This window comes from Cynocephalus volans, chromosome 12 (assembly GCF_027409185.1).
Source record: "Cynocephalus volans isolate mCynVol1 chromosome 12, mCynVol1.pri, whole genome shotgun sequence".
In the NCBI taxonomy this organism is placed as follows: domain Eukaryota; kingdom Metazoa; phylum Chordata; class Mammalia; order Dermoptera; family Cynocephalidae; genus Cynocephalus; species Cynocephalus volans.
In genome coordinates, this window is record NC_084471.1 from 85912955 (window position 1) to 85937637 (window position 24683).

At 38.9% G+C, this 24683-nt stretch overlaps 1 protein-coding gene across 1 annotated transcript; it reads left to right on the forward strand.

Moving 5' to 3' along the window:
• Positions 1–659: 659 nt before the first annotated feature.
• Positions 660–7510, forward strand: PTHLH (parathyroid hormone like hormone). The gene is made up of 3 exons (XM_063076133.1): positions 660–738; positions 1267–1389; positions 7084–7510. Exons 2-3 carry the CDS (start codon positions 1289–1291, stop codon positions 7508–7510), a joined length of 528 nt encoding a protein of 175 aa, XP_062932203.1. The 5' UTR covers positions 660–738; positions 1267–1288.
• Positions 7511–24683: the final 17173 nt, after the last annotated feature.

The following is a 24683-nucleotide window of genomic DNA, read 5'->3' on the forward strand; positions in this document are numbered from 1 at the left end:
TCCCGGGCGCCCGCGGTCCCCGGCCCCAGCTCCTTAGCCTTCTTCCCGCCCGTCCGCCCCTGGCGGTCTCGGCGCCCGCGCGTCCAGCCTGGCGCGCCGGGGGCCTCCGGCTGCCCGGGGCCGTCCGCACGCCCTCAGGGACCTCGGCTCCCGGATCCGCGGCGCGGACTGGAGCCGGAGGGGCCCGGAGAGAGCGAGCGGATCCGCCCACGCCCCCGGCCCGGGGGATGGCGCAGCGGAGCCAGCGCTCCGGGGTGGGGCTCGGCCGGGCTCCGGGCAGCGCCGGGGACGACAGGGCGGCAGGGCGGGGGCGGGGGGGAGCTCCGCCGCTCGCCGCGCATTCCCGGCTCCGGGCTCCCCTCCGCTCGCTCGGGCCGCGCGGGGCCCACTCGGGCCGCCCGTCGCCGCCCCCGCCCCCCGCGCGCCCGCCCGCGCCCTCGCTCGCCCCGCGCGCGTTCCTAGGGCGCCACCTCTTTGCGACTCGCTCACTTCTCCGGCAGGTTTGCCTCGGAGCGTGTGAACATTGCTCTGCTCGGCTCTCAACTCGCCTCCAACCTGCGCCGCCCGGCCAGCATGCCTCCCAGCCCGTGAAGCCGGGCCGCCGCTGCCCCTCCGCGCCGCTGTTCACCCGCCCGCGCTGCCACCTGGCCCTGCTGATCGACGACACACACGCACTTGAAACTTGTTCTCAGGGTGTGTGGAATCAACTTTCCGGAAGCAACCAGCCCACCAGAGGAGGTAGACAGACGGCTACGTATATATATGTGGGTCTCGCTGCAAGTGGCTCTGGAACGAGGGGGCCTGGTTCTCAAAGAAGCTGATTCCAGGGGGGGAAACTTGCTTCTTTTAGGAGGGTGTCAGCTCTGCTCCACCAGCCCAGGAGAACTGCTGGCCACATTAATTAGGCATTGCTATGGGAGACGTGTAAACACACTACGCATCATTGGTGCATATATATAAAAGCATTGCATTTTCGCTACTTCAGAGCAAGCGCCTCTGATTTATTTTATTTTATTTTTATTTTTGTTTTCTTCTTTTTGGTCCCTTTTTGCCCGTGTGGTTTGGAAAAAGCACAGTTGGAGTAGCTGGTTCCAAAAATAAGTAAGCGCTGAGAGGCTTGAGAGAAAGTTTCCTTTTTCTTTGCAATTTGGGAGATGCCCTTGATGAGGAGGAGGCTATTTGAGAGCGGGCCAAAAGAGGGAGCGGGGTAGTGCGGGGAGATGGAGAGTCCCGACTGACACTTTGGGTCCCTTTCCACTTTTGCAGGACCCGAGAGCGAGAGGATACCATGCTGCGGAGACTAGTTCAGCAGTGGAGCGTCGCCGTGTTCCTGCTGAGCTACTCGGTGCCCTCCTGCGGGCGCTCGGTGGAGGGGCTCGGCCGCCGGCTGTAAGTGTCCTGTCCTCCCCAAGGCGCCGGGGTAGGGAAGCCAGGGGGAGAGGCTGCCAGGCTGGGGCGCTGCCGAGGGTTCACAGCGGTCACCGATGCTCCTCGCCCGGGTTAGAGAGAAGGGCCATCGAGCTACCTGCGGAGGCTGAGCCCCGAGTCCTCAAATACGGCGGGAGAACTAGTTGAACCTGAAGGGGAGCAGGCAAGAGACAAATTTTATGTGTGTTTCCATAAGGGAGAGTGTTTTACAGAATCTCCTCTGGGGGAAGATCCTTTGCCTCTACTGAAAGAAAAGGGTGACTTTCAGGACCTGGGAAGGTTTTGAAACTCAGAGGAAGGTGAGGGATCAGGAGACACGTGCGCTCCTGTACATATTGAATGCAGTAACAGTTTGTGTGTGAAAAGCAAAAACCTTAACCTAATTTTATTATGAATGACATAATTTCAAGCATATAAAATGGGACCATATTACATAATGAAGGCATATTATATAATAAAATAGTAACAACTTTGCAGTGGCACGGCTCCAACGATAGTATTGATACAGTTCAGGGAAGCTAAACTGCTTGATTCCAAAATGAATTTTAGGTATGGAAACTTTTTTTTTTCTTGGAGTCAAATATTCGCATTGCTAATTGAAAATTGTATTTTGGCATTCTCATCTGGTAATTCTTTTAAAGGTAACTTTGACTTCGAAGTAATCTACATCCAAGCACACCAGAGAAAGATTACTATGTTGTATGACTAAAAGTTGGAACAGCGGTAGAGTAACCCTATCTTAATAATCCGTTGGACCTAGCACTTACTAAGTGTGTAATACCATCTTTGGGTGATATTTAAGCTTCAAACTCAGGTTCGGAATGGGAAAACTATAAAATTTGAGAACTGAGAAAAGTTTGACTCGAGAAGGAGTTAAGAACTTTTACACTAACAATAAAAATAGCAATATCTAATATTTACAATCAGGTTCATGGTGCTTCCTTGTAAATTCCCAAGGGTGTACAAAAAGGCAACTGTTTTATATGTGCCCTTGGTCTATTATTATTAGAGCAGAAAATCCTTAAATGAAATTACTTTAGACATGTCTGAACCTTGGCACCAAAATGAAAATCTATTATGAATCTCCTAAGGCAAATTGTGTAGAACATTGTGCTAAGATAAAGTTGCATTGTATTCTTCAAATCAACATTTTGCTATTGTATTTCTGAAAATTGTCTTCAGACTTTTTGCTCTTTTTGAGACTTGTGTTAAATTTAATTATTTAAAATACATACATGCATATAGATGAAGACTGAATTTTTAAAAGCACACTTAAATACTGTATTTATTTGGCTTGGAACAGAGCCAGTTTTTTCTTTTAAGTTGCTTAAGAAATACCTGTTTTCTTTTTTGAGGAACAGTGAATGAACCATGATTAAATCTGCAGTTATGGCATGAAAATAGTGTTAAGCTGTCCTAAAGGCTATTTTTAACTCTTTCTTTGTTGCACCTTGCAAAATACACATCAGAAACCATTTAGCAGCCAGAGACTCTGTTATAGTTTTGTTTGTGGGTGAAATATAATATTGTAGTTAAACAGTCACACTCAGCAGATGGTTATAAAACAACCACAAAACATTCTCATAGTTAATGGCTAATAGATCATCACATTACAACCTTCATTTTTCATGGAGACTGAAATCATCAGTAGATGCAGATCCTTCATCAAATTATTACAGCCAAATAGAGTTTTAAAAAACAAGTCATTATTTTTGCATTGCTGCCAAGTAACAGTAAATTTTATGTGCTAGACCAAACATTAGTCTACTATTACGCTAAATCAAGCTACTTTCTTGAAAGAGATTTTAACATAAAATCAAACCATGTTACTTCCCAAGTATTAGGAAAATTGCTTTAGAAGTACAGATTTTTTTTTTTTTTAAACTAGGGGCTAACTTTTAAGGGACAATATGCCATGCAAAGGAGGCAATTGTAAGTTGTGAATTTTTGGACCTATTAGTGCAGAAGATTTTAATTAATGGGGCTTGAGCATAATTAAGTTAGAGATTGGAAAGTGTGTCCTATGGATATTCTTGTCCAGATGAACATGGCTTTTGGCAGGTGGCTACTTCTGTGTTTGGTTAGAGAGGGAACCCCAGAAGATTCAGAAACCTAAAACATCACTGGCTGATTTGCTGGGGAGCCAGACTGGGTCTGTTCCACTTAATGGAAAGCATAACTTTTGACTGAGTCATTTGGGTTGGAAGGGACTTCTGGTGAGTCATCTTAACTCTAACACCCTAACCCTGTCTCTACCATGTACCACAAAACTTTTCTTTTCAAACACAGAGTCCTTCCTTTAGGAGCTTAGCATCAGCACAAGCACACTGCTTCTTCCTGTGCTGGAAGAGGAGTTTCCATCACTGTTTATTCCCTCTGTTCCTTGATAGTTCCTTAGAAATTTCATCTTCCTCCCTGAAAACTCCCTTGAGAGTGAGTGATTTTTCTTTAAAGCGGAAGAGCTATGTTTTGACTGACTTAAGAGTTATGTATTAAGCTTTTTCCCCAAGTTTTTGCAATTTTTTTTTTCAATAATCAAGGGAGACCATGAAGCATAACCTACTTGTTTTTCCATGTTGGAGATTTGGCATGTAATAAATGCCACATGAACCATTGTACTATGTAATGATTATGAACATATTGAGTAACGGATTATTATGAGGCCATATTTACAACTCAGATATTCAGAGTTATCTAAAATGAAAACCTCCTTAATCTGAATTTATTACTCATCACCTAAGTATATCTAGATTGTACATCTAGATATTTATCCCTGTGTTAGTTCGTGTCTTATTTTGGAAATAAATAGAACTCTTTATGGACCTTATTCCTTGTTGATGATAAAGTTATCATTATGTTCCTATCCTCTAATGCAATTTCCCAATAAGAGATTTTTTTCTTCACAATATTTTAAATGCAGAAGTCTTTGAAGTATTATTTGTCTAACAGCATTTCAGATTTAGCATTTAAAAGAATTTGTGTTTTCTAATGTACTAACAATTTCCTCTAAAAGGCAGATGGAAAGCTTTGTACCTCAAAAGAAATGCACTATTTTAAACTGGACAAAGTTGTGCCATATTGTAGGCTTTTTATAAAGTAGGATAGAATGATCGCTGCATTTCCCATGAGAACCAGCCTGGGAAAGTGCAGCTCTTGAGTTAAGAAGGCACTGTGACTCACAGATGACAGGCTGGCCAAGATGACAGGCATAGATGCCAGTCAGAGGGGGCATGAGCAATGGTGGCTTGATTAGAAGAGACCAGCCATTAAAAGTTTTGGTTTTGGGTTAAGTTAGAATGGGCTGTATTATACATTTGGAGAGCAATGCAGATAGGGAGGATATCTGCCAGGAATTGAGAAAGAAATAAAAGCACCAAATACTGTAAATTATCACTGGTTAAGAACTGCTTTTTAATGTGACATTTTGCTAAAATATACTTATTAAACTGCAATACTTATGAAATATGCAAGTATAGCAGTCCTATTCTTTAAAAATATTATTGGAGAATATAAATATATTATACCAAAGCCTCAAATTCATAGGTTATTAAAAGTTTCCAGAATACTAACTATTGCCACAGAGTAAGTGAATTTTAATCTAGTCACATGTGGCACCTTCAAAAAGGAAGAGAGATTCCTTCATGCCTCATTTAGACGAGGCTCCTGTTAAATTCCTTTCCATTAAGTCATGTCTTTTTTGAACAAGCTGCATGGCTTAAAGTCAGTCCACACACAAAAATACTAGAAGGAAGCTGGCATTCTGGCTGCAAGTGCCAGAGAAATGATGACTGTATTTTCATCTTTTACTCTCCTCTTGACTCATTCCCCAAGTGAAAATTCAAACTATAGAAATCCTAGCTCCTTATTTTGGTGATAAAAATGGATTTGGGGGGCAATAAGCTTTGGTCTTCAAGGAAACTGATAAATGTCTGTCCATCTTGCCCATTGTCATGGTGGCTTATTACCCTGTGCTCTGCCCTTGCTTTCCTCAACATAGGCTTCAGTTCTGGCTTTGGTAGGAGAAAGGGCTGAGAAAAAGGAAAAAGCAATATTGGTTTTAGAATCAGAAGACCTAGTTCTTCGAGCCCTGGCTCTGCCAGTTCTCATTGTGTGGACTTGGGCAAGTTATTTAATCTCTCTGTGCCTTACTACCCCCATCTATGAAATAGGGATAATAATGCTATTTATTATTGTCGTGTTTCTCAGAGGAGTTAAAGAAGTAGTACTAACAAAGGGACCCGGAAGGGAAGTTAGAATAGATGTGATATAGCCCTGTGAAATACTCTCAGATGCTTTTGAAGATGAGCCAGTTCGGAGGGCTATTCTAATGGTACAAATTGGAGTTAGGTAAGACAGTTGAAGCAGGCATGGTATGACTGATTAATGTATGTAATCCCTAAATATGATTAATAATATAGTACTTATAGAATAATAAAAGAATACACAGATGGACATTTAAGCAAGAGTCAGGGTATCATCTAAAAGAATTGACAGAGAATTAGTTTATTCTTTTTTTATTGTTTATTTGTTTTCCTTAGAGTGTTGGTTTAATAGAAAAACTACTTCATATTTGTTCCTAGAGATGTTTTAAGATGAAGAAAGCAAGTGGCAAACTGAACTTCTCAATTAAGTACTAAGGATGGATAATACCCTGTGAAATTCTAAATTTAAAAAAAAAAAAAACCTAGAAGCACAGAAAAAAATAGAATGATCTCACTTAATTTAAACCCACAAAGAAATCCATTTTAAGGAGACCACCCACTGCTTTACAGAAAAAAACCTGAGCTCTTTCTTTCTCTGACACTTGGCCTTTAAATATTAGTTCTTGGTAGCCAGAAGTCAAAAATGTTAAAATTCAGTCTTTAGACGGTTTCCTAGACAGGCTTCCTGCTCACTCCATCCTTCAGCCTTTGTTTGTTTCCACTCTTAAGGCTTGCTGGGTCTGTGAGATTCAGCATTATTATTATTATTTTCTTCATGGGGCAAGTGTGTGTGTGTGTGTGTGTGTGTGTGTGTGTGCTTGGTAGAGTACTTATCTCTCAGGCTAGGACGTGTGTGTGTGTGTGTGTGTGTGTGTGTGCGCTTGGTAGAGTACTTATCTCTCAGGCTAGGACGTGTGTGTGTGTGTGTGTGTGTGTGTGTGTGTGTGTGTGTGTGTGTGTGTGTGTGTGTGTGTGTGTGTGTGTGTGTGTGTGTGTGTGTGCTTGGTAGAGTACTTATCTCTCAGGCTAGGACTTCTGAATTTCCCCAACAGAACTCTAAAAAACGTGAAAGAAAATTGAGCAGTTTCTGTCTCTTTCTGAGCATAACTGAATCACAGCATTTTAAATTGGGGAAGGAGCATAGAAATTGCTGAATCTGACCCCTTCCTTTTATACAGATGAGGCTCATGAGGCCCAAGAATGCTGCTATTTGCACCAAGGTCACGAACTTAGTGAGTGGAAGAACTGGGACTGGGAGCTGGAGCCTCCTGACAGCCCCTCTTTCCTTCCCACACTTTACCCTTCCCTGCTCAGCCAGCTTGCTACTCTTCCAGCTTGTGTCCTGTAGAGAACCAGCTAGAAACCTAAAGGGATTTTATTCACATCTGTGTTGTCTCTACCAGCAACCAAAATTTAATTGTTTCCTTCCCCTCCTGATATGTCTTTCTTACAGCAAAAGAGCCGTGTCTGAACATCAGCTCCTCCATGACAAGGGCAAGTCCATCCAAGACTTACGGCGAAGATTCTTTCTTCACCATCTGATCGCAGAAATCCACACAGCTGAAATCAGAGCTACCTCGGAGGTTTCCCCTAACTCCAAGCCCTCTCCCAACACTAAGAACCACCCGGTCCGATTCGGGTCCGACGATGAGGGCAGATACCTGACTCAGGAAACCAACAAGGTGGAAACATACAAAGAGCAGCCCCTCAAGACACCTGGGAAGAAAAAGAAAGCCAAGCCTGGGAAACGCAAAGAACAGGAGAAGAAAAAACGGCGAACCCGATCTGCCTGGTTAGACTCGGGAGTGGCTGGGAGTGGGCTGCAAGGAGACCACCTGTCTGACGTCTCCACAACGTCGCTGGAGCTCAGTTCACGGTAACACGGTTCTCCCACCCCTAACCTCACCTCGGTGCTCTCGGTTGGGTTTGAGAGCCTCCCTTCTGCCTTGGCTTGGACAAACCTAGAATTTTCTCCCTTTCTGTATTCCTGTCAATCACAAAACACACCTCACCCCCCCCCACACACACACAGGTTTTATAGCCCATTTCTCTTTCCCCACCATTGCACCCCTAGCACCAATTCTGTACTACTCTACTAAATAATTTCAGTTCTTATTCAAGCTGAAGTTAATGACCATCTTCATAATGTACTGGAAAAGCATATTTATTCACCCACTCTCATACATTGTCAAACTTTCTTGATTGTTTTCCATTTCTGCCTTTTTTTCATTTCAAGGGACAACACAGAAGGCTTGGATATTATCAACAAACACTGCAAAACAATATCTTACCATAAACAATTCTGAGTCATTCACACTTTTCATTTAATTAAATTTATTTAATGAAATTTTAAATTTATTTTAATTTAAAGCAATTACATTTATTTCATTAAAATTTAAATGTATTTTAATTTAAAGAAATTAAATTATTTTTAAGCATGCACTTTAAATTTGTTTAATTAAATTTAACTCTGTTTTCTCCCAGCCCATGAAAAAGAAATGGTTTCTGAAAAATTTTTAGTATTAGCTTGGGAAGGATATAAAATTTTCTCATGTACCTCTTTGTCCATTAGCAAGTTGAAATAACTTTTCTAGGGTAATGCGGTAGAATAATAAAACTTTACATTTATGTGGCTTGTTTCTCCCTAGCTCATACATCCAGATGGTAATGACCTTCAAAGACTTCGGAGTCAAATAACTTATGCTCAAGTCTAGTGTCTGAACTTACTAAAGTTCGCAACCTTGGGCAAATTACTCGGCCTTTCTAAAACTCACTTTTGTCTCCTGTGAAATGAGGATAATAATTGTACCAACCTCATGGAGTTATTAAATGAGATTATGTGTGTTAAATGCCTGTCATATAGTAAACACTCAATAAATTGTGACATATTATTGTTTTGGTGCTTTTAGACCTAGTACTGATTGTACCATCCACATATATGTGTGTGGGTGGGTGTGTTTCTGTGAGGCAAAAAAAGGGGGCAAATATTAATTTCATTTTATAAAATAGAAAACAAAGGCATTTCAAAGGACTTGGGTAGTTCTTGGAATTGGGATAGGCAGTCCTCAGAACTAGATTTATTTAACCATTTTCTGATGCTTAGACTAGTGCTGTGTTAGCGCTGCTCCTTTATCCACACATTTCCGTTGATAGGACCTTTTTCTGTTTTTACTTTTCAGTACAGCACTTCTATGGGGTTGAAAGAAAGCGAAAAATAACACAACAACACATCATATGCAATTAATGATCTCATTATTTAAGGAGTCCCCTGTTACTTCTCTAGTCCTTTCCTCTGACTCTGGCACAGATAGAATTACAGAGTGATGTTTCAAAGTGGAGTTTGAACCTATTTATCATCATTTCTCTGACTTAAGTTGACAAACCCATTATTAAATAGCATATAAAACAGCAATTATACTGGATAAGCAGTACAGCTCAGTAATTAATAGTCAGTGGCACTAGAGAAATCTTTAGCACAGTGAATGTCCTATTCACCAGTATCTAATGAATCTATAAGGGGTAACAAATCCTGTAAATCCTTGGCACATATTCATGGTGTTTTAAGCTATCATCCTAACTGTGCATATTTATATAACTAATGCAAAGACCCTACTTTATTATCCAAACCTATTTTTATTCATTTTCTTACTGTGTACATATATATATTTGAATTATAAAAACAGAAATATAAATAATTTTATGTATTTTATTCATTTAAAATATGCAATGCTTTTTAGGTATCTGGAGAATTAATGAAAATCAGCACTTGTCAATTCTTATAGCCAAAGCTATCCCTATTCTAAAGTAAGTCTAGTGAAAATTAGGCAGTGGCCTAATCAAATCCAGACATACAACTGAAAGAAATAGAATGTTTCTGCTTTTCCTTTCCCTTCCCCGTTTGAGAGAGAGGTTCATGGAAATAACTGTTTGTTTGGCAGCCAGATGTTGGCACCGTCCCAATACAACCCAACAGAAGTTCAGGGAAGAGTGGGGAAATTTAGGAGTGTATTAACAAGAATGTACAAGTCCATGCAAATGTTCTAATCTAAATACAACCCTTTTAGAATACTATTTTAAGGTTTTACAAGTGACCAATCTTTTATTACTATCCTTTCTTTAGTATCTTTGTATTATTATATGATGATCTGAGAGGTCTGAGGTAGCAAGCATAAACTGTATTATAATATATGTAGAATTTTTAAAAAGAAACTACTATTTTTTAAAAGAAAAAGAAAATTATTTTCTCTTGAGTAAACTGTTCACTGGGAAATGCATAGCTTTAGATTTTGGAAATTACATTTTAGAATTTTTGATGTTGCAAGTGAGACATCTAGATACAGTAGGACTCATTTATTAGAAATCATACATTTTGCCTTGGTAAATATTGAATTAGGAAAATATAAAAAGCTTTTCAGTAGTCAAAAGAGCTAGGACTCTAAAGCGTTGTCATATACACACACATATAATAAATATACACGTATACTTTTAGGTCATGTTATATGTTTTACTTGGCTGTTGCAATATGTGTGTTTGTTAAAGGAAAAATCAGAAGGAAAGAGAACAAGCAAACTGTCTGGACAGGGTGAAATATAATTTTAAAATCTTTTCCTTGGTCCTTCAATTTATTTCTTTTTCTTTCTTTCTTTCTGAGTAAATAATTATTCAAAATAATACTCATTCCCTCCTTGCTTGTGTCATTCTTAAACTCAATTCACTAAATACCAGTTGGTGTAACAACACTGTAAAATCAGAACACTATACAAAGTACTGAGTTTTGAGGTCATCTTTTTTGGTTTTATTCATGACATCCTTCCACATCCACCCATCAGTAAAATTTTAATCTTAAACTCTTCTTTTCTCTGCAATTAGGAGCTCTTTTAATATTCCAACTGAAATCATTGGTGAAGAGGTCAATTCCTTAATACATTAAAACACCCTAAATGCTCCACTTGCTTTCCTTTCTTTAAGCTGCCTATAAAACTCCAAAAGTGTCAAGAATTTGCTCTTTTGTACGTCTAAGACCCATACATTTGTCATGTAAGACTCTGCCCACAACTCTGGCTGTTAATTCAGGGACACACCAATCAAATTCCATTTTGTAGTCGTTTCCTTAGAAACGAATACGTAGTTACTGAAATAGACTACACAAAGAGAAGAGAAAGGGAGAGAGAAAAGCAGAGAAGACTCTGCTAGTCCATCTTACAATACCTAGATAGGCTAGAAAAGGTGTCAGTCCCAAGGGGTAACTAATTCTAAATAACAAAACACACAGTGATATGAAATACTGCTACTTTACACACTTAAATCAAATTTATTCTTAGTTATTCTCTTATTTAAAAGAGGCCTTTCCATTTCTAATGCAAAATTCACTCAAAACACTAGCAAAGTGAGAGACAGTTCTTAGTTTTGGCTTTGAAAACTAAAATTCAATAATAATTTCATTCATTAGTGTTGAAGGACAGCTAAAGAAATGACAGATACCATCACATCATCAACTAAACTGTTTAATACACATCCTTCCAACATTTACACAAAGTCCCTCAATTTCACTGCCTTCGCCACAGTCCATTATTTTAGTGAAAGTCTGGCCAAATGAGACCAGAACAATATTGACAAACTTTGGATTGCGTAAGTCAGGCGTCACTGGGAAATAAACTTCTAAGTGAGGTGTATTTGGTGATGAATGGTCCAACCTAGATTTAGTTCCGAATTCTCAAATTTGCCCCTTTTCTTCTCAAATTCGCCAGCTGGTAGCTTTGGAAAATTGTCACAGGACATAATTAGAAATGCAGGCCCTGTGACAGAACATAATTAGAAATACAGGCACTTTTTCTCTCTGCACCACATCAATCATTTAATCGGGATGAAGAAATAGAGATTCTGGAGATCCAGGTGGACTCTCCCCACAGGCACCTCCTGTAGGAGATATTTACAAGAAGTCTAGTGAATCTCCTTCCATTATGATTCTGTGTTCCTTAATGTATACCCTTTATGTTATGCCTTTTCATTTGTAAAGAACATTAACCTTTCTCCTCTTCTTTCCTTTCCCTCTCTTTTCAGGAGGCATTGAAATTTTCAGCAGAGACCTTCCGAGGACCTATTGCAGGATTCTGTAATAGCGAACATATGGAAAGTATTAGAAATATTTATTGTCTGTAAATACTGTAAATGCATTGGAATAAAACTGTCTCCCCGATTGCTCTATGAAACTGCACATTGGTCATTGTGAATATATTTTTTTCCCAAGGCTAATCCAATTATTATTATCACATTTACCATAATTTATTTTGTCAACTGATGTATTTATTTTGTAAATGTATCTTGGTGCTGCTGAATTTCTATATTTTTTGTAACATAATGCACTTTAGATATACATATCAAGTATGTTGATAAATGACACAATAAAGTGTCTCTATTTTGTGGTTGATTTTAATGGATGCCTAAATATAATTATCCAAACTGATTTTCCTCTGTGCATGTAAAAATAGCCGTATTTTAAATTTGTAAAGAATATCTAATAAAATGTAATCTAATTACATTGTGTCTCAGAAGGTGGATTATATTCTTTAAGATTTCTAGCATAAGGAATACAAGGTAGTTTTTTAAACTGTATTTGAAAACGATCTTAAGCTTAACATGTTTATATTGGTACATATTCCAACATTTTCACATTAGCTTTTAGTTAAAAACTGCATAAAATGTACTTTGTCCAGTATTTCATGTCGAGTCAATAGAATGAATGAACTACCTAGACATCATTTTACAAAGTACATTCAACTCGAAATGAAGACATGGAAGGGCAGGAAAGAAGCAGAGAGACATCAGGAGAAAGGATTACAGAAACTTAATCCAGAGGGTTGGCCAGAGCTGAAAAAAGGGGTACAGGCAGGTCAGGGAGTGTAAGGCCATAGGTGATTTTAACCAATGTAAAGTCTAATTTGAGAGACCTTGCTCTTACTGGTGACAACAATAATAAGCATAAAAGAGCTACTTGACAGTCCTGATGTTAAGCTTTCCTACCAGAGAAAGAAGGGAAATTCGGGTTTGAAAGATAATGTGACAACTCAAAAAGCCTTCAAAGGCGAAGATTGCTGTCCTGTGATATCGCAGTTCCTAGAACTTAAGTTGCAAACAGTGTGAGTGCAGTGCCATGTGGAATCCCTTCTCCATTTTGAATGTCATCCTAGTTGTCCTACCTCTCTGTTCAGATGAAAACACAAACACATTGCCTTCTCCAGAATTTTATTCTTTAACTGTCTGCAGCTTAGGACACATCAATAAAAAACAGAACAAAAAACCTATGAATCAAGCAAGTTCATATTTTGGAAGTATTCTGGTCATGCCCACTATCTTATTTGAGGTCTATTAGACATTTGGGGGGTTCACAGGAAGTAAAATACTATAAACTCCTTCAAGACTCTTTCACTTCAGTGGGTGAATTTTATGTACATATACATGAAACAACTAATGCTATATTCAAGAAATTATGAAATGACCCAAAATTCTATGAATATTTTAAAAAGGAAAAGAAAATACATAGGGAGAAATTAATAGGGGCTGGGTATGGGAAGGATTATGTTTCTGGGAGGAACAGTCTAAGATTTAACTTAATCGTATTTCATTTGAGTCCCATAGCTTTCAAAATAGGACTCATCTTTTTTTTTTGTAAGAATTTTAAACCTATATTAGTAGGCAAATAAAGAAATTTGTGCTTATCTTCACTTACGAATTTTTCAGAGATGGTTTTTACACCTAAGGATTATTCAGAAGTTTAAAGCCAATACACTAAACCTGTATAAAGCAAGTAGTTTGGAATACCTTAAAAACAGATAACCACATTTTGCAAAACTCCATCTGAAACTAAATCTTAAGTAAAATTGCACTCAATCCTTATAAGACATTCACATGAAAAATATATTTTTAAAATCACCAGCTTGGTAAATACTTGGATATTAAGGCAAGAAAGCATCAGATTCACCTTTAAATACAAGTCATTTATAAGTTTTTCTTCACAAGTAGTCCACTCCTAAGAAGAAAAGGAGGGAGAGGGAATTAGGGATTTAGAGTTATCAATTCTCACCAAAGCATTATTAATATCATTACTGTCCTAGGTCCTCGAACAGTGATAAAGAGTAACATTTTAGGATAAGGGATGTAGTGGAAAAAATGTCATTTTCTGTGAAAGAAAAACTGAAGTACATAATTTAAGATAATAATTGTTTAAATGTAAATAAACTCTTAACAAATTACACTCTAAGTTAATATAGCTTATCCTTAACTTAAGTAATGTTTATAAAGCAGTAACAATTTAAATAAAGGATTAAAATGAACAATTTAAATAAAGTCCACAAGTTGGACTAAGTATTTTGGAATTAAGAAAATAAAACCTAACCTGCTAACATACGATTATGTCCTCAAATTCTGTTTAGACACAAATTTGATATTTGATTAGACACCTAATATGTTTATGGGCATTGTGAAGGCCATATCCCAAAGACAGGTAATGACACTGAAGTGTGAAGACCTTATTCTTTTCCTCTGTATTTTCTTAGCTGTTGTTGTAAAAATAAGTATATTTTAAAGCACGTGCTTATCATACAGCTCATGTATTCAGAAGTACATTAAGTTACGAACCAAAGTCACTGTTGACATTATTATTCCTGAATATATTTAAAGTCAATATTGTCATCTCTCTGTCTTGTAACAAAAATTAGTTTGGAATGCAGCCAGTGTCAATCTGAGAAATATGAAGAAACTGAAGATTTTCTTGGAAGAAAGCATAACCATACACCTTGATGGTTAGGAATTCAGTTTTAATTTTTCATTACCTATTCTGAGTACCAGTTGTGCAAAACAGCTATTTAACTCTCTCTGTCTACTGTACAAGGACAAAAGCAGTCAATCTTTTTAAAATTTGAAAAGCTCTCTCTGATATACTATATAATGGACACGATAAGAAGAACAAAGTCAAGTATTACTTCAATTTTATTTTATAATCAATTCATTGAATAAATACCTAAATGTGGTTTAATAGATACCTATCATGCTTAAAGTTATAACTCAAGTTATAGGCTTTTATAAGAAATTCTGGAATATTTACACCGTCACAGGATATTAATTTCAGGATAATTTAGAGTTTAATCTTATAGTATCTTACAGTTTAACTGCTACTTTTTTTCCCTTTGGCCACAAAGTCCACGGAAAAACAGAACCAATTGTGGACAGAAATAATGTCCACAAGGTATTCATCATCTGTAAACAGTGTGCACTTTTATTAGCATTCTAAGAAGGAAGTATTCCTAGCACAGCCCTCAGTCCTTACTCAAACAGAAGGTAAAAGACAATCTAAGCATAAATGTTTACACTTTTCTTCATTAAACAACCCGGAAGATAAGTACAAGACTATTATAAAAGATTCTGCTATATAGTCAGTAAAATGCTGCCATGTAATGAGTTACTCCTAAAGACTCAACTGAACATTTCAGAGCAGGTACTAAGATTCAAAAGGCTAAAGGTATTACTTTCATGAATTACACTATCATATGTCCTGCGGTTAACTCCTTAAAATAAGTACTATTCTTCCCAAGTTGCCAATGTTACTTCCCTAATCATCTTGTGAATTTCTTAAGGGCAGGAACCTTGTTGTATTCGATACATATCATCCAACAGTAGATAGCAGCATTAGTGTATAGCAGGTGCTCAATAAATATTTGTTGGACAGAATTTAAAGTTTCTTTCAGTTTCTGGGTAAATCAACTGAAAAGCAGAGTTAAAAAAATCTGTTGGAGGTAGGAGATGGATCAGAGTTTTGAGTATTTCAGACTACCATGTCATGTCCTTTTCTTATTCCAATAACAAGAAGCTTAGAGAATAACTGCTCTAAGTTATCAACTGTTCACCAGAGTGTCCTTTGTTATTCAGCTTCTGGTTTAAGAGGAATTTTTCTAGCCCTGTAAGTATAAGAAGCAAGAGTTTGTGTTGAGTATACAGCAACCTCCCAGAGGAAGGGAGGAGAATTTAAAATATCAGGTTTTCTCCCTATGAATACACTGCACAGAAGTTACCCACAGGGCCCAGTTGTGCAAAAGAAGCACGTTGCTCTTTTGACAGAAGATTAATGTACACAGTTCCCCACCAGAGCTACCCAACATCACGATGCGAACATTCACATCTCTGTGTAAGTTCCTAATATGCTCATATTTACAAGTGCAAAGCATAAGGGATATGTTTTCAAATTGCATTTTAATTAGTCTTCAAAGCATCTTCCAAAGAATTTCCTTATATTTTCCTCCAAACTGCAAGACATTTACAAATTGTAACAAATACAAAATGTGTCACCCCTGAAGAATGGATTGTTTTAATGATGTCTCCTACTCCCTGCCAAATCTACATTGCTTTGGGGTCTAAAAAGCAAAATAGTCCATCATCCATCTTCCATCTGGATCAGGTAATTGATGGTCACAATTGACTATGTTGTCATTGAAAAACTGCTGGGAAGTAGCTCTGTTGATCTCCATGTTCTACAAAATAAATGCAAACAAATACAAATCATGCCACATTGGATTTAGTAATTCTCTACTCACATTACTCTTTCTTTCATTCATCTTTCCCTTTAGTCGATGTAGAAGACAAAACAATATGTCGAAAAATTGTATCATAGCTATCTAAAGGTGAAAGAAACTAGACTTGCCCAAGATCACACCGTATGTAAGTAGCAGAGAACGGACTCAAAGCAAGCTTCCCCTGACTCCAGAGTCTGTACTCTGCCACAGCTTACAAGTGTTGCTGTGGAGCTTGATTCAGAATAAACATCTTTTATACAAAATGATTTTTGTCTTGCTTTCAGAGAGTTTAGGGAAATCATAGGTCTGAGACCATCTGATTTTGCCTCTCTCCTCCACTTCTCTGTCAGGGCATCATTTTACCAGATTCCGTCCTTCGTGGCATCTTCTACGGCTGAGATTCCACGAAGCTCATAAAATGTACTCTCATCTCTCTCTCTCTCTCTCTCTCTCTCTCTCTCTCTCTCTCTCTCTCTCTCTCTCTCTCTCTCACACACACACACACACACACACACACACACACACACACACACACACACACACACACAGAGCCAAGAAGCCCAGGTGTTTGCACAGTCCCATGAATGAGCAGCTGTTGCTTTAAAAGGAGGGTGGCAGAGGAAGGCAAGGGAGCCTGGCTGGCAGGCGGGTGTATAAACGTATACAGAGAGCCACTTTCTGTAAGAAGGCTAAAACATATTAAAAATGGGACCACCCCAGAGATGAAATCTTTCCCCTCCTGTTACCTCTCAACCTGCCCCCAAACTCCAATATTCAGTTTTTCCAAGACTCGCTCTCCGTCCCCCTTCCCTGGAGTATGCTGATTTTCAACGTGAATACTCGGCCCGTTGCAGAGCAGTTTTACTCCTTCGTTTAGCAGTCAGAAATAATTTCAGCAGTTAATTAGTTCCCCAGCTAACAGATGCGTGTGCCTACTCACGCGTTCCCTTTTGCACTGTTCACACGGGCGGGCAATGGCTTTGCCGTCGTGTCTTTTCAATGGGTTTTCATCTCTGGATTGGCTTTTGGTGGCCTATTTATTTTTAAATGACATAGCAAAGAGAAAAGAAAAGGTTTCCGTTTAGATCAGCTTGACTTAAGGAAGAGGAACTAGGCCTGATTTTAGTTTCAGCTTCTTTCCCTTTGGGCATCAGCAGGGGTTGGGGACAGGAGGTGAACAGACACCAGCTCCTGGAGGGGCTGGCTTGACTCAGGTTTGAAAGCAGTGATTGCTTTTCTGCTAGCCTCATAATTCTATTAAGAGCTTCAGAAATGACTCTATGTTATCTATGAGCAACATAAAGGTAGAGATGCTTTTCTACTGTTCCAGAGAGTCCACACAGCAGGTGCCCCATTCAACATTCATCTCACTCACTTAATAAACAACTCTCATGTGTGAGGCCCAGAGGACACAGAGACAGCTGAAGCACAGACCCTATTTTAAGGAACCTATACAACCAAACTTAGGTAAGCTTTCTGCTGGTACCACTTTGAATTAGAGGGGGAAATATTTCTCTTTCAAATACTACATCCCTTGTCTAATGAACACATGTTGTTCGTCTGACTAGTGCAGGCAAAATATTCGTGCTTGCAGTTATACTATGCAACTAATATTGTACACAAGGATTGACAGTCAATGCTGTACCTCAAAAATATGTATAATCAATTATGTTTCAATAAAATTTTAATTTATTAATTAATTTTAAAAATTAAAAAAAAAGAAAACTATGCAACTGGATTCTAGAGGAAACTGCTGTGGAGTATCAGATTCTGACAGTGTGGGAACTGTTTTACCACTCTGCCTTGTAGGTAACTGATAACAATGCAAAATAATTCTTGTCTATAATTTTTTCTCATCTGATAAAGGTTTAATTTACTTTTTTCCCCCCACTGTGGAAAAAGATAGTTTTGCCTCCATTTGCACATTCATTTCAAAATTCCTAATCAGTTTCTCTTTTGAACAGGTTATAACATCTAGTTCCCTCATGGATTATAATAAATCTCACTGAGAATAACAAATCTTTAACACAGTTATTTTGTATATCTGTATCTGAATCATGATTTTACTTTTTTAAAAATTGTTTTAATATCAATATCTTCCCTTTGAGGGATCCACTCTTTCTCTATCCCATGCACTTTCTGGGGTCAGGAGGGCTAACACAACGTTCCTGTCCACAGAGTGGGAAATGACCCAAACTTGTCAGACCATAGTGATTGGATTAGGGATAGGCACATGATCAAAAATAGCCAATCAGAGTCTTCCCTGGACTTTTCTGCTGAGCACAATGGGAATGATATTCTTGCTTCCTTTGCCATATTGGGTTGTAAGAAAAATGTCTGCATTTCTCGTGTTCATCATTCCCCAGCTTCATGAAATAAGCTGTCAAGGATAGGAGGGAAAGAAGCCAAGTTATAAGGAAAAGCAGAGACAAGAGATGACAAAAGATAACCCTCACACTATGGTTTATGCCCTGGATCCAGCCTGTTTTAGTCAGTTTAGGCTACTATAACTAGTTGCCACAGACTGGGTGGCTTAAACATTTATTTCTCACAATTCTGGAGGCTGAGAAGTATGAGAACAGGATGCTGGCACGGTCGAGTTCCAATGACCAACATCTTCCTGGTTGCTGACAGCAGACTTCACGTCGTATCCTCACATGGCAGAAATAGAGCCAGCTAGCTTTCTAAACCTCCTCATAGGGACACTAATCCCATTCATGAGGGCTTTACCCTCAAGACCCACCCAAAGACCCCACCTCTAAATACCATCACATTGGGATTGAATTTGGAGGGATGAATCATTCAGTCAATTGCACGCCCATTCCTAAGGTTTTTAGTTATTTGGTAGGGGGTGGGGCAGAGCAGTTTCCTTTTTAATAAACTAGTCTGATTAGGTTCTGTTGCGTGGATCTAAAAGGGTTCTGAATAACAAACCCAACTTCTGACATTTCCTGACTCCCTCTGCTCCAACAGCACCCTATCTACTTTAGAGTATGTCTGTGAGCTGCTAAGCTGCGCTCACAGATCATTTTAAGACTCCAGAGATGAGCAGGTTAAAGGAGTAATAACTACTCACTTATATTAACACAGATTTAAAGCATGGGCAGTCTCTACCAGGGTTTTGTGTTAACATTCCTCTGGCACCTGACCCCTGAAATCATAGTTTTCTGGGGTTTTTGTTTGTTTGTTTGTTTGTTTGTTTTTATCATTCCTGACTACTAGGTCTTCAAGCATTGTCCATCCCTCTTCCCGACTCAACAATATGGGTTAGATGCCCCACTCATAGGCTCCCATATCACACTGCAGAATGAAATCAAGATCAAGAAATACAAGCCAACAATGGTGTCTCTTCAAACCAATAATCATTAAACATTTATATAGCAGAGAAGCCACACGCTATGGATAGGAGAGTAGAGAGGGAAAAGTCTTGAGACAGTCGGCGATAAGCCTTTCCTCTGCTGCCTGTGAATAGTTTCCCCCCAGGTTCACATTTGCAACCCAGTTCAGCAAAAGAAAAGCTCTGAAGATCACCAGCCTTGTCCTCTTTAGAAAGCAGTTTCGTGGTTCATTATTGTTATTCAAGCCCTTTGGAAGTCTTGCCTACCCTACTCCAAGATTTATCAAGACAGTTCTCCCAACACAGTCATAAGCCCCACAACTTGCTCCATTCTGTACAGGGTCAGTCCACCCCTTCAGTCGAGCACCGGCTCTCTGTATTTTCTGTGCAGACATTCTTTTTACACTGTATCATCATTGCCCACCTACCTCTGTATATCCTGATAGGCTGTAAGCTCCACGAGAACTGTATCTTTTATTCAACCACCAGCACACTGTATATCCCGGCTAGTATTAGGTGTTCAGTAAGAACGTGTTACCTCTAGATTTTAGCTCCCTAAAGGCAAGGAGGACCTTATCTACCTCACCTCTTTTACTGCAGCTTCATCAGAGCAGTGCCTGACATTGTGTGTGTGTGTGTGTGTGTGTGTGTGTGTGTGTGTGTGTGTGTGTGTGTGTATACATATACATAACTATTAAAATTATTATTCCTCTTGACTTTCCCACAGGAAGTCTCTGGCAAACCACCCTACTGATTAGGGGCACTTATTACTTGGATCTATAAGCTGAATTGCCCACCTCCATCAGCATAACCATTTTTTAACTCACCATTCATGTATCCATCATTCAACAAATACAGTTTACTTATTTTCAAATAGATTATATAATATTTACTAGTACGTAAATCATGCTTATAGAGTGACAATTTCTAAAGTCGTTCTTTTTCTCTTTTTGTTTTTCTTGTTCATCATTTTGACCATAACCTCTCATGAACCATAATCTTACGCTGATTTCCTATTACACTTTGGAGTCAAACACAAATTTCCAAGTATTTCTTGCAAAGGCCTCTCCCAGCTTGCCCTGCCCTCTCTGACTGTTTTCATCTCCTACTCTAACCTAGCCTTCACCTTCCAGACCAACTAAATTTATTGTCATGTGTTTCCTTCCACTGGTTCTTCCTCTCCTGGCTGGGATCCTTTGCTCAATTTTTTCCGTATCTATGGAACAACAACCAAACCACAGCCTTCTCCTCTTTAAATCACAGCTCAAGGACCAACTGCTCCAAGCAGTTTTTTCCCACCCATCTTCCAATCCATCAGATCATCGCTGACCCAGACTTCTACCACAACATAACCTTGAGATGACTGAATTTATAAGTATGGTATGACTGTAGTCCAATTTCTGGCTTACGTCAATACTAAAAGCCTAATCTCAGTATTAATCAGTGTTAAATTTGGAAAAAAAAACAAATGTTCAATAGTCCTTAAATCAGTATTGTAAAATTTAACATTTTTTGAGTGAAGACAATTAGGTATACTTCTTTTTGGTTTAATTAATTTATTCCCTGCCTTGTTCCACAGGGTTTTAAGAGAGATTACAATAACACATAGCATATGATGACAACTAAAAATAAATATCAGGATCAGGAAAAATAGGGATAGAACAAAACTACAAGATTATGGAGAAAACTGGAATATAACTAATCAGGCCATAGAGTTCTCCATGGTTATTGAAGTTGAACTGCTCATTTGGCTCCAATCTTTTTTGTCACTGAGATTAGTAATTATTAAGCCCTATTTTTTTACTCAATATTTGAAATTAATCCATCCTCTTCGAATGACGTGAAAATTATCAGGTTACTGGTACTTTTTGCAGTTGATGCAGTAGTATAATATAGCTTAGTGTTTCCAAAAACGTTTTGCATGAAATGTAGTCCCAAAAGACATGGCATTAAAAGGGGTTCCTGTGTTCAGTTTGGGAGGCTTTGAGAAATCCTGCAGAAAAGAATCCTATTTTACTTTATTAAAACCCAGGACTTACCAAACTACTCTGAACCCAATCCCCAAAACTTCCCCACGTAATACCTGTCAACACCCCAGAGAAGCAACTTCAAGGGGCTCATGTGGAAAAAGTTGGCATAGGACAATAATAAAGAAATCAGAAAGAAAACACCTTAAGATGCTTCGATTGTATTTATAGTGTTTTTGTTCTTAAGCTAGGTGGTGGGTATAAAAGTGTGCATTATATATTTCTATGTACTTTTTGATGTGCTTGATATGTTTTCTAATTACAAAAACAGAAATGAATAAAAAACAACAAAAAATCCATCCCCTTTATGGAACCCTAGGTCCCAGCAGCTTGCCCACAGCATTGAGCAGATTGGAAGAGGTGCTGCTTTAACTACGTAGTGGCCTTTCTTGCATGCCTCAATTATTATTTGGAATGATAATAATTCTAACAGTCACAGTAATAGCAGCAGATACTTACTGAGTACTTACTATGTGCCGAGCAGTCTTCTCAGAAGTCTACTTCTATGAATTCATTTAATCCTTGTAACACCTCTGTACATCAGTACTATTATTATCCTCGTTTTACACATGAGGAAAGTGAAGCATAAAGAGGTTAAGAACTTGGTGCAGGGAAGGGGCACAGCTGGGATGCAAGTCACAGCAGTCTGGCTCCTGAACCTACCTATTTTACCACTGCCTTGTACTTCCTAAACCCTATTTTACACAGGGTGGTCCAGGAAGCCCTCCCTGATGCAGAGACATTTGAGCAAAGCCTTGAAGGAAGTAAGGGAAAGGGGCATGTGGGTATCTGGAGGAACAGCATTCCAGGCAGAGGGAATGTCAAGCTGAAGTCCAGGAGGCAGGCATGTGCTTGGTGAGTTTCAAGAGTTCTGTGACATACGCAACCTGCATGGTCAAAGCCCTGCCTCTCTCTCCAGACCCCATTTCATGTTCATTTACGAGTTATTTTTAGTTCCCTAAACATGCCTTTTATTCTCTCACACCTAGAACTTTTCCTCTCTCCACTACTCCTTCTCTCCCACTCCCTATATCCCTTCCTGGGTCTCACCTTATGTCACATCTTGCATGACAACTTTTTTTGGCTTCCCCATCATTGGACTATTTCCTATATATCCCATAGCTCTGTGTTTTCCCTCCCAGTAGCTAACATTTATTAGGTTCTCCCTATGAGTCGGGATTATGCTAAGAACTTGGCTGGCATCGTATCACATAAATCCCATAACAATCCAAATAAAATAGGTTTTGTTAGTGTCTCCATTTTATGCACGATGAACCCAAGGCTTAGAAGATCAAGCTACTTGCCCAAGGTTACATAGCAAGAACCTGGTCAAGATAATGCCAAAACCCTTGTTCTCAGCACTCTGCCATATCGCCTGAGCTACTCTTATCACACCATTCTGCAATTGCATGTTCACATAGCTGTCGCTCACAAAGCTCCTTCAGGCAATGTTCCCTAGTGTCTGGAGTGGTTTGTGCTACATAGTAAGCTAAATAAACACATGTTGACTAAATAAATGGAGCACAGCAGCTCTCTACGTGAGCAGTGCTGCCCTGATCTCAGGAACACCAAATCTGGGTCAGAACACTTGGATCCAAGACTTAATTCTGATGTTTAGCTGCTGTGTCTGCACCATCCAGACCCTCTTTCTTCCGCTAGACCACATCATGTATATTCAGATCTTGCTTTTCTGCTCCCTCCATCTCCCTGCTTGGATACCTTGAGACCTCTCCTTTGTTTTTCAGTGTCCAGCAGAGATTCTGCCTTCTCTGTCCACCAAGCTTCTTCTGACCAGCCAGACCCTTGGTCAGAGTCTGACTCAGTGACCTATTGATTGTCCATGACAGTCTCTCCAACAATCCAGAACTTCACCAACATACCACCTTCAGGAACATTCCATAGACAACTCCTTCACTCTCTACTCCTGACTCAGAGCTGTCCTCTGCATCTCTCTGATTTTTGTACTTAATTCGTACCATATGTATTTTTACTTCTGGTACATCACATCATAAAGGATTCCTCAGTTTTTGTTCCCCCAATTAAACAACAACGTGGTAGACAACAATCAACGCTTTAAAAAACTTTAAATAGTATTTAGAAAGCTGATTTATCAAAATGAATTTTTAATTTTAACAAAAAACACTAATTCAAGATTCAAAAAACACTCATTAAAGCTTTACTTACCAGGCACTTATGCACAAGAAATAGTTTTAAATATAATGGAGTAGGAATAAATTTTTAAATATGTAATATTTGAATTTTTCTTGTATCTTTTTAACTAATACTTTGTAATATAACAAGTGATGCTCTGGCTCAAGCTTATTTTCTTGTTTCTATTCTGAACACTCTATAAAAGGTCAATATTTAAGGAAGAACAGGTTGTGACATGCATAAGTGATAATAATTTCTCCAGATAACAATTCATAAATATAAATTTCTAGAGGTAGATATCAGTCATTCAACACACACAGAGAGACACAACTTTTTTTTTTTTTAATTTTATTTTGTCGATATACATTGTGGCTGATTATTGCTCCCCATCACCAAAACCTCCCTCTCTTCTCCCTCCCCCCCCAACAATGTCCTTTCTGTTTGCTTGTCGTATCAACTTCAAGTAATTGTGGTTGTTATATCTTCTCCCCCCCCCCGGTTTTGTGTGTGTGTGTGTGTGTGTGTATGTGAATTTATATATTAATTTTTAGCTCCCACCAATAAGTGAGAACATGTGGTATTTCTCTTTCTGTGCCTGACTTGTTTCACTTAATATAATTCTCTCGAGGTCCATCCATGTTGTTGCAAATGGCAGTATTTCATTCGTTTTTATAGCTGAGTAGTATTCCATTGTGTAGATGTACCACATTTTCCGTATCCACTCATCTGATGATGGACATTTGGGCTGGTTCCAACTCTTGGCTATTGTAAAGAGTGCTGCGATGAACATTGGGGAACAGGTATACCTTCGACTTGATGATTTCCATTCCTCTGGGTATATTCCCAACATTGGGATAGCTGGGTCGTATGGTAGATCTATCTGCAGTTGTTTGAGGAACCTCCATACCATTTTCCATAGAGGCTGCACCATTTTGCAGTCCCACCAACAATGTATGAGAGTTCCTTTTTCTCCGCA